General features: G+C 43.8%; 1 protein-coding gene across 1 annotated transcript in view; it reads left to right on the top strand.

The window, feature by feature from the left end:
* The first annotated feature begins 3,150 nt into the window (after positions 1–3,150).
* RBMS3 (RNA binding motif single stranded interacting protein 3) overlaps positions 3,151–13,063 on the top strand; it is a 1,408,740-nt gene continuing 1,398,827 nt past the window's right edge. The window contains exons 1-2 of the mRNA XM_066351336.1: positions 3,151–3,749; positions 4,354–4,577. Of these exons, the coding sequence (XP_066207433.1) occupies positions 3,287–3,749; positions 4,354–4,577 (687 nt within the window). The 5' untranslated portion in view covers positions 3,151–3,286. The remainder of the gene's footprint in view (positions 3,750–4,353; positions 4,578–13,063) is intronic.

Below are 13,063 nucleotides of genomic sequence, written 5' to 3'. Positions count from 1 at the left end.
TAAAAGCTTCCCAAGTGATTAAAATCTAAGAACCATTGACAGTGATAAAAACAAATCTATGAAACCTGAGGACCAGAAGCACACTGGCTTCTCCTAAAAGTGTGCTAGATAGAAATCAGAGTCTCGGGCCCAAACCTGGTCCTGCTGAGTCATAATCTGCATTTCTACAGCCTTCCCCAGGTTATTTCACAGGTGTTTAAGGTAAGAGCTGCTACTAGAGAGCTGTTTAAAGCAATAATTTATCCATCTGTGTATATATGCTCTCAAGAATTCTTTAAAAGTATGAAGTTCTGTTAGTTCCTAAAATCTTAGGGCATATAATTTAGCCCATACTTATGCCAAATCATTGAAGGTTTATTAGGTTGTCATTGCACAGACACAAACTTGGCAGCGTCTGCTCGCATTGTCACAGAAGATATCAATGATCCCAGCAGAGTGGAAACTGGATTTTCAAGTAAAATCAGAAGGTCAAGAATAATCAAGTTTTTTTAGGAATGATTTTCATAAAACTTATTATATAAGATAAAGTGCTGTTCCCTTTTTAGGTTAATACCTTTTGATTTTAGAAAACTGTATGCTTCTAGTTCATTACCAGAGATTCCAACACAGTTACATTTCTAATTTATGTAACTTTTCATTACGGAACACTAAGATCTTGTGGGGAAGGTGGAGAGAGACTCTGATGTCTCCACGCACGCATATCCACCAAAAGTTTCTAAGATTGTGTTTTTTGAAGAAGTGTTTTTGGAGTAGTATTTTAGGGGACCAGTGCTAAAGATAATTATATTACAGGAAGGTCAACTGTGTGATGGGTTAGAGCAGTGCTTCTCAAACTCAAATGTGAGAAGGAGCACTTGCAGGTCTTGTTAAAACGCAGACTCTGATGAGGCCTGACACTATTTCTTATAAGCGTTCTGATGCTATTGGTCCATTGACCGTATTTTGAGTTAGATGATTCTTCCATTACAACTTTTTGTGAATGCTCATCTCAATAACTCAAAAAATCAAATGTTATAAGCAATAAGAAGGATGATTTTCTTGAAAGTGCTGCTTTGCTCATTTGAATAATCTAAACCAGGGGGAGTCAACCTTTTTATACCTACTGCCCACTTTTGTATCACTGTTAGTAGTAAAATTTTCTAACCGCCCACTGGTTCCACAGTAATGGTGATTTATAAAGTAGGGAAGTAACTTTACTTTATAAAATTTATGAAGCAGAGTTACAGCAACTTAAAGCATATAATAATAATTATTTACCAAGTACTTTATGTCAGATTTTCGCTAAGTTTGGCAGAATAAATCTTTATAAAACAATTTACTATAGTTAAATCTTTCTTTTTATTTATACTTTGGTTGCTCTGCTACCGCCCACCATGAAAGCACCCTAATGCCCACTAGTGGGCGGTAGGGACCAGGTTAACTACCACTGATCTAAACAATAGACTTTAAAAGGTCAAAATTATTCATAGACCCGTCATTAATTGAAAGCTAATCGGGAAATGAAGTCATTTAAGGCAAAGGCAAAACTGTAACACAAATACCTCAAATGACTACTGGGGCAAAATTTTCAAAATGTTGCAAGCTGTCTGCATGCTTGAAGTAGCAATTTGCATGCATAATTAGGTGCAATCAACAGTTTTGAAATGTAGTATATTTTCTGAGCCCATATTTACTTGTGACAGATGCAAAAAAATTTTCAGGGTCCCCCAAAAAATAGAAAGGCAGAGAAAGGAAAGATACTTGCATTTAACAATGGGAATCTTTACAAGCACATGCCTAAATTTAGAACAAATAATAGCTGAAGTATTGTATCATTATTTTGATTTACTCTTCATTTAAGCCCTAAAGAAGTTCGAACACATTTTGGAAGTAACAAGCATGGAAGAATGATAACTCACCAGTCAGCTCTTCCAACTCCTGTGGGAACTGACATGTAATTTTTATTCCTACTCTGTAGAAGGAAAATCTGTCACATGCAAAACTTTATTGCACAAAACATCATTGACTCTCTTCCTGCCTTCAGAAGGGGCTTCATTCTTTGAAGATACCAAGTATCTTTTACAATAATTTTTATAAAACAGTTATTTAAACTGGCTATTTCTTCTTCTAAAATCAAGGTCCTTAGATAAGTGCTCATGGGAAATTTGGATTATCTTAATCTACAATATTTTCAGTGTAGCCAGCAGTGGTGGTCCAGTGCTCACTATGCACGAGGGTACTTTGCTAAGCCCTTTGTACAGATAATCTAATTTACCATTATAAAAATACTATAAGAATTGATTTATCACAATGTACTGGGGAGGAAATAGAGATTAAGTAACTTCTTTAAAGGCATAGCTCTATATTTATTTTCTTGGCTGGTACATTACTACATACAGGGTCATAATGTTATTTGAAAAGTATAGGGAATCTCAGGCTACAGCTAGCTCATTTTATTTTCAACGAGTTCCCCATAAACTTGAAGTCTAGTTTTAAAATAAATTTTGAAGAAAAAGAGACGTGAGTAGTTTTGTTCCCAAACTTTTTTCCTTCTAAAGCATGTTCGCATTGCATTATCCAGATTGGCTGTCTACACTGATTAAATTATAAGTGGCAATTAATTTCTGTCACATGTAAAGGCAGAGGCAGAGGTTGAGATTGCTCTGAAGGATAAGACCTAAGGCTGTGTTCTCGTGTGACTGCATTTATTGGAGCAGCGTGTCCTGATATGTAAAAGTTGTCTTTAAGTTAATGCAGAGTGGTCAGGAGATGAACAGTGCAATTTTCTGGTTTCATTAGGCAAGTGTTATCTGTGATACATTATATGTTAGGGGGGAAAAAGCCACCCTCTGTTAAGAAATGCATGAATTGTTCATTTATCTCCTGATCCATTTGGGGGCATTATGGAACTCAAAGCCCAGAACAATGGGCTTTAGTTAATATTGAATAGGTTCTTAATAACCCGCTATTCCTCTCCGTGGCTGTTGGGAGGTCCCTCCTGGACGTGCAGAGTTGCAGTAACAGTTCCCGTGAAGTTGTAAGCTACTCCCAGGACCAAGTGGTGTTAAATTTAGAAGTCATCCTGATCACCTGACTGTCGGTGAGCCCCGATTTCAGAATTTCCAAGTCTACCCTTGTCATCACTATCTATCTATATTTATAGACGCAGTTCACCGCCTGGCCTGGGGTCACCTCCGGAACCTCCTGGAGACCTGCCCTGCCGAGGACGCCCTTCCAGCACAAGAGAGCTCGCCCCTTGGGAGCGGCGGTGCCCAGCTGGCGCCCACTCCGGGGTACATTGCAGTAAATGCCTGGCAGTGACTTCTCGCTTCTCCCTCCGCCTTCCCCGTCGACCCTCCACTGCCAACCTTTACGCCAAACTCGGGCGCGCTGCAAGACTCGCGTCCACGCCATCCACGCGGCGCCCTCCCCTTCCCGGTTCTTGCCCGCGTCCGGGCCGGAGGCGAGGGTAGGTCGATTTCCTGCCCGGAATTTGCGGCTGTCTTCTCCTCTTTACTCCAGACTCGTGCGGGGCTGTGTGGCGCGCAGCCGCGGGCGGCGGAGCACAGAGAGGGGCTGGAGCTCGGACAGCCACACGCACCCACCGGAGGGGCTGACCCCGGAGACACGCTCGGCCGCCGGAGGAGGGAGGAAGGGAGACCTGGGCCAGAGTGGAGGTGGGGGTCGCCTGCGGTTGGGGGTGGGCGCACCAGCCACCCGCCCTCCATATGCTCCTGTCCTTCCATCCTCGCCGCCACCACCTTGCACAGGTCGGAACCCCCCCCCCCATTTCCTTGGCTCCTTAGCGTCGGGGAGAGGGCAAAGGTGAGGGGTGGGCGCTTGGTCAGCGGACTGGGATGGGAGATGGCACTTACACCTGACATTCCCTATTCCTGTCAGTTTCGCCTGGCAAATCCCGGCAATCCGGTTTGTTCTTCCTGTAACTTTGTTCGGAAGGTTGGAGGGGAAGGGAAACGCCGAGGGGCCCCTGGAGAGACTGGAAAGCGGCGAGGATCGGGAGGCCGGGCTGGAGAGCAAGTCCCCGAGCGCCCCCGGGGCTGGGCGCGCGGCTGGGAGGCGTCGCCGAGCCGCCGCCGCCGGGATGCGCGCTGCTTAGCGGGACTGCCGGGGGCGCCTGAAGGCCACCGCTCCAAGGACACGCAGCCGCCCGCTCCTCGCGCTCCCCGGCTCAGACGCCGCCAGTGACCGAGCCGAGGAGGCGAGCGGAGCTGCGGGGAGCGCGGGCGCAGGGTGGCGGGAGGGAGGGCGCGCGCGAGGCGGCCCCTCCTCGGCGAGCCATGCGTGCCACGGGCAGCTGAGGAGCCGCCGGGCACCGCTGCCAAGTCTCCGCTCCGCTTTTGTCTTGCCCTCCAGTGAATGGGAAGATGGAGATGGATGTTGAGGGAGTTTCTCCGCGCCCGGAGCCCATCCCCCGCTCCCAGGGGGCTGGTGGAGCCTGCCAGGCTCCGGCACAGCCGCCCCAGCCCCAGCCGCAACAGCAGCAGCTGGCTCAGGATGAACTGCCGGGCGGGAGTGCCGGAGCGGAGGACAGCGACGACCCCGAGGCGAGACCCAACAGCGAGAAAGGAGAGAGCAAGGTAGGTCCACCGTGTCGGCGCTGTGACACCTTTTAAACAAAACCAAGGAGCTCTAGTAGCGACTGTCACTTTAAACCCTCCGCTTCCCCCACCCCCTCCCCTCGTCTGGTGGTGGTGGGGGCTGCAGATGTGGGGAAGGCGTGAGATTTAAGGGAATCGATGGGCAATAGTGACTTTCTGAACTGGAAGGCGTGTGCAGAAGTCTGTCCTGGTTTCCGTCTTCAGCGGTCTGTGCAGAGAAAAGTCTTGTGGTAGGTGCGGTGCGATGGCAGGGTAGAGCCCACACCTCAGGAGAGCGGTGCTAAGAGACCTTTGCTTCCCACACGGTACACCCAGGGCTTATTCGGATGATCTAGGTCAGGGGGAAACGTATGTCTTCAGGAGCTGCCGAGGGGTTTCTGAGACTCCTTGGAGGGAGGTGATATAACCTAAAGATGACAACAATGGGAGCAAAGTTTGGCTCCTTTGTAGAATGGAGATCACTGCTTTATCCAGCTTTAAACTCCAGGTCCTCTTCCTCACCTGGCAGCCTACCTGGAGGGTGGGGCCAGGTGCCTGGCAGCAGATGAGCCCGGCTGTGTCATTGTAGAGCAGGGGATAGCTGCTACTCACTGTGGTGAGGAGTTCTTAGGTGACTGGATTCCAATGAGAAATGCTTCGGATGCCCTGCTCTGGTGCTGTTGCTTGTTCTGTTGAGGAAATTGTACAGTGAATGAAATGGCACAGAAAACAACTCTTTGGTAATGTTATTAGAGTGTTAGGTATTACAGCTTTGTGTCCCGGTTCAGTTTTCTTTCTCCATACACACTCAGAGTTCAGTTTTGTGGAAGCTAGTGCTGTTTAGTTGCATCCCGTATAAAGTGTACGCATGTGTTTCTTAATACATTTTGAAATGGGCTGCAAATGTTGGGGAAAAGTTGATTCAACAAATCGGAGTATTGGAACCAAAGAATGGTCAGTCAATAGACTTCCTCCCTTTTGCTCACTTAAGGAAGTGTATGAGAAAATAGTCACTTCTGGCTAAAAAAGAATTGCATGTCACAAAGTACCCTTTCTAGGAGATTGCCTTGGTCTCTGTTGGACCTTTCCAAAGGCACCAGTGGATTAAACAAGTATCTGAAACATTTTGGGATCACATTGAGTGTTGCTGTTTCGTATTTGGAGACAGGCTCACTTAACAAGTTGGTATTTGCAAATGTACAAAATTGTTTTGCATATTGAAACTGAGCTGAGGATTGAGATGGTTGTTTATCTACCAAAATCAATATTGTAATTTAAATGGCAGTCTACCAAGAAGCTGGAATTTCAACACATTCTAGACCGGACTCCGGGTGCCTTACAAATGCAGACAAGATTTACATTGTAAAAACTATGGTGCATTTTAATATTCTAATAGCCTCAGCTTTCTAGTCGCTCTTGATTTCATGAATATTTAATTCTGTCATGACTGCATATTTACTACTTTAAGCGACTGTCTGTGCTCAGTTTTAGGAAATAGCCATAACTGAGCATCATATTACCTAATTGAACTTTAAATCTCTCTTGCAAAGTAGGTGTGGGGAATAATTAAAATATGCAGCCCGTGCTGCCATTTTCATACTGTTGGTTCATATGCCCTGAGCATGAGAAATTCCTGCCATCAGCAAAAATCTGTGCTTATTTGTTTCCCTTGGATGCACCATGCAGACTGTCTAATGTTCTACGGGTTGTGAGGAATAAGGAAGGCAGAACACTACAAATATTACAGCAGGTGAAGAGAGGACTGAAAGCCGGTTGATTACAGTTTGTTAATGAGCATGTTCAGATAATTGAGTATTCCGCTGATGTGATTTGCTGTATGTTTGTCTGCAATTTTTGAGGTAGAAACAAAATACCACTTTCTTCCCTCCAGGTGTTTGCCTTTAAAAATGATCTTCTAGCCTTCCCTTAACTCAGGAATCAGCTGTATTTTAACCCTCTGCTTACTGCTGGTACGCTGCTGCTGGTTCTTCTAAGAGTTTGAGGACAGTTGGCTGTGTTTTGAACTTGAATAACTTTTTTATCTTTGGTGGATACTAAGGCGGGTCACAAACTGGTTTTCCTTAGCAAATCCTGATTTGGTTCATGGAGAGGCCTTTGGGTGTCTCACCAAGTTATTCTGCTAAAATATAAATGGAAGACAAACTGAGATAAAGTGGGAATGTGGTTTTACCAAGGTGTTTGGGGTGAGGTTGGGAGAGTATCACCAAAAGATTTAAACACAGTAACGTCGAAATGTGATATATGGAATTATGATGTTTTTGTTTCGCTCCTAAGAATAATAAGATATGAATTTTGAATGCTGTATTACTTATTTTAAATCTTCCCCAAGCAAGGGTGCTATAAATAGGATGTCAATAGACATTTAACACCCCTTCCTCCTGTAAGTGTCAGGGGAGTAATGGTGTTTATTTATTTTTCAGATTCTGGTTTGAGGGCATGATTTATTTTCTCATGAATTTGCCCCAGTTGTCTTATTGGAAAAGAAATCAGAGCTCAGTGCCCGATCAGCCTGTCTCCTGAATTGCAGGTTCATGGTCATACGTGTTCAGAAAGTCTCTGAAATAGGAAGAAAGGTTAGAAAACTGGATCAGTCAAGGGATTTTTTACGCCAGAGTTTCGTGACATGACTGGTGTGTTCTGTTCCTAGAATAACAATGCCCGGTTCCTCTCTGGCAAGTACTCTTCAGAGAAATGTCAGAGCCACTGAGTGCTATATGGACTAGCGTTCCACGAATTGGAGAAGACTTTAAATCAACCATTTATTCCCCCTCTGCGCTTTAAGGTAGATGTATGCTAAACCCTTACAAAAAGCAGTGTCCTGTCCTTGCAGTGACATCCAGATGCAATACTGCTAACCCTCTTTGAGAACCTAGTGAGGCGTTTCCTCACCCATTTTCTCAAGAACTTCTTCCTCTATCTGAGAAGAGGTTCTCTACACAGACACCACTCTTTTCTTCTAGTTTTATGCACGAAGAGCAAATGGTCGCTGTCCTGGAGTAAGAGACCTTCAAGTCTTTGCAAGTCTTCTCGACCCTGGGTTTGATCATCCTCAAAACTTTCTGGGAGCGTTTTCTGTAGGCCTTACATATCCCATCCTTTAAGTGCCTCTCAACACCCTTCTGAGATGCTTTGTTTATGCTAAATAACTCTTAGGTGGCTAGTTTTGAAACTTTGGAAAAGCTGAAATAAAGTTTCTTGTGTTGAGGGATCCGTACCTTAGTATCTTATACTTCATTTGTGTTATCAAGTTACTTATACAAATGTGTGAATTCTTCCCCTGATCCCAGATGAGTGATATTAATAATCCTTTCTTATTTGCTTTAGCTTTGCTCCTTTATATATTTTCCCCCCCACACACACACACTATTTACCATGGTGTTTTTATGTGTATTAAGTGTGTGTTTATAGCCCAGATGGTGGTATCATGACCAAACTCTCTTTTTTGTTTAGCTGTCATTTAAGCCTTGGTTTGAAAGACATGCCGTTCTTGTGGTTTGGGACTAGAGGAGCTCTGTGCTGATTCTACCGCTGGCGCTTCATTGGTAAACATGACTCCCGAGTCTCAGTCCAGCTGCATTCCATCACTGATGCTATCCTAAGCTGTCAGTCTCACCGAGGGTGCTGCGGGGAATGTCTTATCCGGTCTGTCCAGTATATTTGTAAAAGCCTTCTATTGTGAAATAATTTTAGATTTATAGAAGAGTTGCAAAAGAAGACAGAGTCCTCTTGCATCCTTTACTCCACTTCCCTTAATGTTAACATCCTACTTAATCACTGTATGTTTATGACAATGAAGACGATCCCATTGGTCCAACACTGTTAGCTAAACCAGTCCTGTCAATTTCTGTTGAGCGCATACGTAACATATTGATGTTTTCCAGTCTAGCCTTTTAGGATTTAAGACTTTCTTTACACCCAAAAAGCTCTTTGAGAGGGTATTTAAGAGCCAAATTTAACTTCCAGTGAACTCCTCCCCCGTTTTTCCTGGTGGGTAGACTCAGTTGACAAAGGTTGAAGTCTCTGCAGCACTGCGCCACTCGGCAGTGCGCCTGATGAGAGTTACAACTTTGGGAAAGCTCTCGGGTGCTGTTAACTTATGGGGAGTAAGAGGCGTCTTTTTTAGTGTATCCTGGAAAACATTCCTGCTCCAGGTAAGATAGGGTTTGTCAGTACACAGAGGACAGCAAAAAGTCTCAAGAGGCAAGCAGAGAAGAGACAATTGATAAAATCAGGACAGTTCACTTTGATGCCTACCCCCTGGGGTGTTGGCTCCGGGCATGAAAAGCAGTGGAAGCCCTTCTGTTTTTGCTTTGTGTTAGCCAGGACTGCTCTAATTTCCAGCACAGCTGCAGCAACTTGCCCAGGTTAGGTCGGATGCCGTTGTGATTAAGAGTGTTGGTTTTCTGATTAAGAGTGAAATCAGAAAGACCAGGGTTTGATCTTGGCTCTTTGCACTGTTATAAAGGCCTAACCTTTCTAAACCTCAGGGTTTTGTTGTTGTTTTTTTCCTGTAAAATAGGAATAATTATAGGACCTAACATTTATGGTTATTGTATGGCTTGAATGAAGGTAACACATATAAACTTCTTGATTCAGTGCTTCACAGATACTGACGGCTCAGAAACTGTTGACAAGTGTGATTATCTTGATTACTTTTGCTGTCCAGAGTTCTGAAAAGGAAAATGAGTTGGGGCTCCACGTTCACCTAGAATTGTCAGTGTCCCAGAAGGTTGTGGGGCTGGAAATGAGACAAATGCTTTGTTCTACAATCCAACCGAGCTGGTGCTCAATCGCTCAACTTTGCCCTGCTGGCCTCCAGATGTCCCCACATCTTCTGCTGGGCAGGAGGTTAGGAAGGACTTATCCTTTATCCTGACTTGTCAATAGACTGCTCCTCTCTCTTCAGGAAAACCAAGAGGACCAGGATGAATGGCCCCTACATCCCAGCCCAGGCCCCAGGAATATACATAAGACATTAATAATGACCTGCTTTTACACATCATGTTTGTGGCTTCTCAGAGGAGTGGATGGCAACTCTTAACACTTAAAAATATGGTGGAGCTACAGAAAGATTATATTATTTAGGGCTCTTTGGTTTCAAGCAACAGAAGCTGACTTTAATTTGAGCAAAAGGGTATTTTATTGTAAAGTAGTAAGGTAACGACAGGACCAAAGGAAAAATGATACAACTGGTTATTGGGAAGCCAGGGGAATCTCAGAAGATCTAAGAAGTAGAAAGTGATAAATGGGCTTTTAGGTTGCTCTGCTATAGAAGAGTAAATCACAACCATTTTTTGGCTTTATATTCCGTTGCTCAAGTGCCAGAGTTCATGGAAATGATAAAGGATGTCAGATTGGCCTTGGTTGGATCAGATATCTACTACTTCTTGGTCAGGGAGAAAGGGAGGCCATTTAAGCACACAAGATATAATTATATATATATTAAAAAATATATATATATATAAAATAAAGTAGGCTTTCTTGAGAAAGAATAGGTAGCAGCCTTCACCCAACACCTGCCCCCCAAACCCCACACCGCGTAGCAGCCTTCACCCAACACCTGCCCCCCAAACCCCACACCGTGTAGCAGCCTTCACCCAACACCTGCCCCCCAAACCCCACACCGCTGTCAGGTATCTCCCACCCCATCCCATCATATCCCATTATTGCCTTTATTGTCCTCGCTTCTCCGTGGGCCTCTTTTGTACATAAGCATTGGGCCCTGGGAACTGCTTCGGGCACCCACCCATGCATCAAGTTTGAGAGTGTCTTCCTGTTCTCATGGGCATAGCCTTGGCAGAGTCGAAATCAGTTGTAAGGAAGATCCATTTTCTTACTATGCTGTTGTCTTCACTTGTAATTTTTTTAGGAAAGCATTGTTGAGCTCAGCCACAAATGTAACTGAGGACAGCAGCAGGAATAGCAGCTCTGCCAGCATATTCTTTAGAGATGGGACCACTGATATGTTTAAAAGCAAAATGTTGACCTAGCAGGCATTAGAAGTAACCAAGTGAAATGATACTGTAGAACCCATGGACACACTGGCCAATGAATGGCTCCCTTTTTCTTAGTTTGTTCTCTCAATAACCAAAGGCACAGCTCATGTGCCATTCATAACAGCCGGTGGCTGGGTCTTCCCTATCCGTCATCCTTCCCAAGCTTCCACCTCCATCTCCTTCCCAGGGTTGCATCCATCTTCCAGGCTAGACTCCCTCTATTTGACAGTCTAGTTTTTTTTAAATTTTTTTTTACTGAAGCTGGAAACGGGGAGAGACAGTCAGACAGACTCCCGCATGCACCCGACCGGGATCCACCCGGCACGCCCACCAGGGGGTGATGCTCTGCCCACCAGGGGGCGATGCTCTGCCCCAACGGGGCGTCGCTCTGCTGCGACCAGAGCCACTCTAGCGCCTGGGGCAAAGGCCAAGGAGCCATCCCCAGCGCCTGGGCCATCTTTGCTCCAATGGAGCCTTGGCTGGGGGAGGGGAAGAGAGAGACAGAGAGGAAGGAGGGAGGGGTGGAGAAGCAAATGGGCGCTTCTCCTGTGTGCCCTGGCCGGGAATCGAACCCCGGTCCCCTGCACGCCAGGCTGACGTTCTACCGCTGAGCCAGCCGGCCAGGGCCTTGACAGTCTAGTTTTTAAAAATATTTTTTAAAATGTTATTCTTTTTTTTTTTTTAAAGACTTTATTCATTTTAGAGAGAGAGACAGAGAGAGAGAAAGGGGGGAGGAGCAGGAAGCATCAACTTCTGTATGTGCCTTGACTGGGCAAGCCCAGGGTTTTGAACCAGTGACTTAAGAGTTCCAGGTGGACATTTAATCCACTGCGCCACCACAGGTCAGGCACAATCTATTTTTTTTTTTTTGATCAGGTATTTATTTAAATAATAGTTAAGCACCATTTAAAACATTTATCAAAATATTCAGAAGAACTTTTATTTAACAGCTATAGATTTGAAAGTCAATGGTGCATTTCTAGCATTTTACGTGTCTTCACTTAAATTCTTTTTAATTTCATTTTTCAATTACAGTTTACCTTCAATATTATTTTATATTAGTTGCAGGTGTACAGCATAGTGGTTAGACAATCATATACTTGACAAAGTCTTCTCCCTCCCATATTTCAAGCCCTTACCTGGCTCCGTACATATACATCACAACATTATTGACTGTATTTCATGTGCTATACTTAATATGCCCATGACTGTCTGTAACTGCCAGTTTGTACTTCTCAATCCCTGCACCCCTTCCGCTCAGCTCCCCAGCCCCCCTCCACTCTGGCAAATATCAGTCTGTTTCTGTATCTATGAGTCTGTTTCAATTTTCTTTGTTTATTTTGTTTTTTAGATTCCACATATATGCAAAATCATATGGTATTTCTAACAGTATTTTATTTTTAAAGTAAGATTCAGGGGCATATATATGATAGTAATTTTCAGACAATAAAATGCACCCTTTGTAAGCACACAGTTTAATGAGTTTTGACAAATAGGCATCCCTGTGTAACTACCACCTCAAACAGGATGTGGACTGTTTCCATCAGCTCCATAGAGTTCCTTGGTGTCTGCAGAAATCCCCTCACCCTATTTCAGCATGTTCCAAAATTTTGTACAGATGGAATAAAAAAGTGTATATCCTTTTGCATCTGACTTCTTTTGCTTAATGCATGTATTTGATAATTCACTCATTTTGGTGTTTCAGTATTTCTTTTACTGAGTAGTATTTCATTGTATGGATGTATCACATATTGTTTATCATTCACCTGTTAATGGGTATTTGGGTCGTTTGCGGACTGTTGGCTTTTATGGATAAAGTTCCTATAAACTTTTTTTGTGTGCATGGGCATACAATTCATTGCTCTCTGGTGAATTCCTAGCAATGGAACTACCGGGTTGTATAGTAAGTTTCAGCTTTATAAGAAGGTGTCAATTTCCTTTCTTTTTTTTAAATTTAGAAATTAAATTTAATGGGGTGACATTGATCAATAAGAGTAGAGTAGCTGTTCAAAATGTACCTATCATACATTCCCACCGTCAAGGATGAGAATTTCAGGTGCTTCCCATTTTTCTCTACACTTGGTATTGTCAGTATTTTTTTATTTTAGTCATTCTAGTAGGAGTGTAATAATTTCTCGTTGTGGCTTTAATGTGTATTAACTCATGATGCTGAACATCTTTTCATGTGCCTCTTTGCCATTTGTATGTTTCTTTGGTGAAATGTCTATCTAAATCCTTGGCCCTTTTTTGTTGTTTAAGAAAATTGGGTTGTTTGTATTCTTATGATGCAATCTATTATTTTCACATAGGTTTAGAAACCCTGATGGAAGTTTGAGAAGATTACGAAGCAAGGGACGTTTTGAGTTTCCTTTCTTTGAGGCTTGCTGGTGAACTAACATTTATTGGGCATTTATCATGTGCCAGTCATAGAGCAAGCTAGATTCACATTGAGTGATCTCATTTTGTGCT

The sequence above is a fragment of the Saccopteryx leptura genome, chromosome 10, assembly GCF_036850995.1.
Source record: "Saccopteryx leptura isolate mSacLep1 chromosome 10, mSacLep1_pri_phased_curated, whole genome shotgun sequence".
NCBI lineage: Eukaryota > Metazoa > Chordata > Mammalia > Chiroptera > Emballonuridae > Saccopteryx > Saccopteryx leptura.
This window is presented reverse-complemented; position numbering and strand designations above follow the sequence as displayed.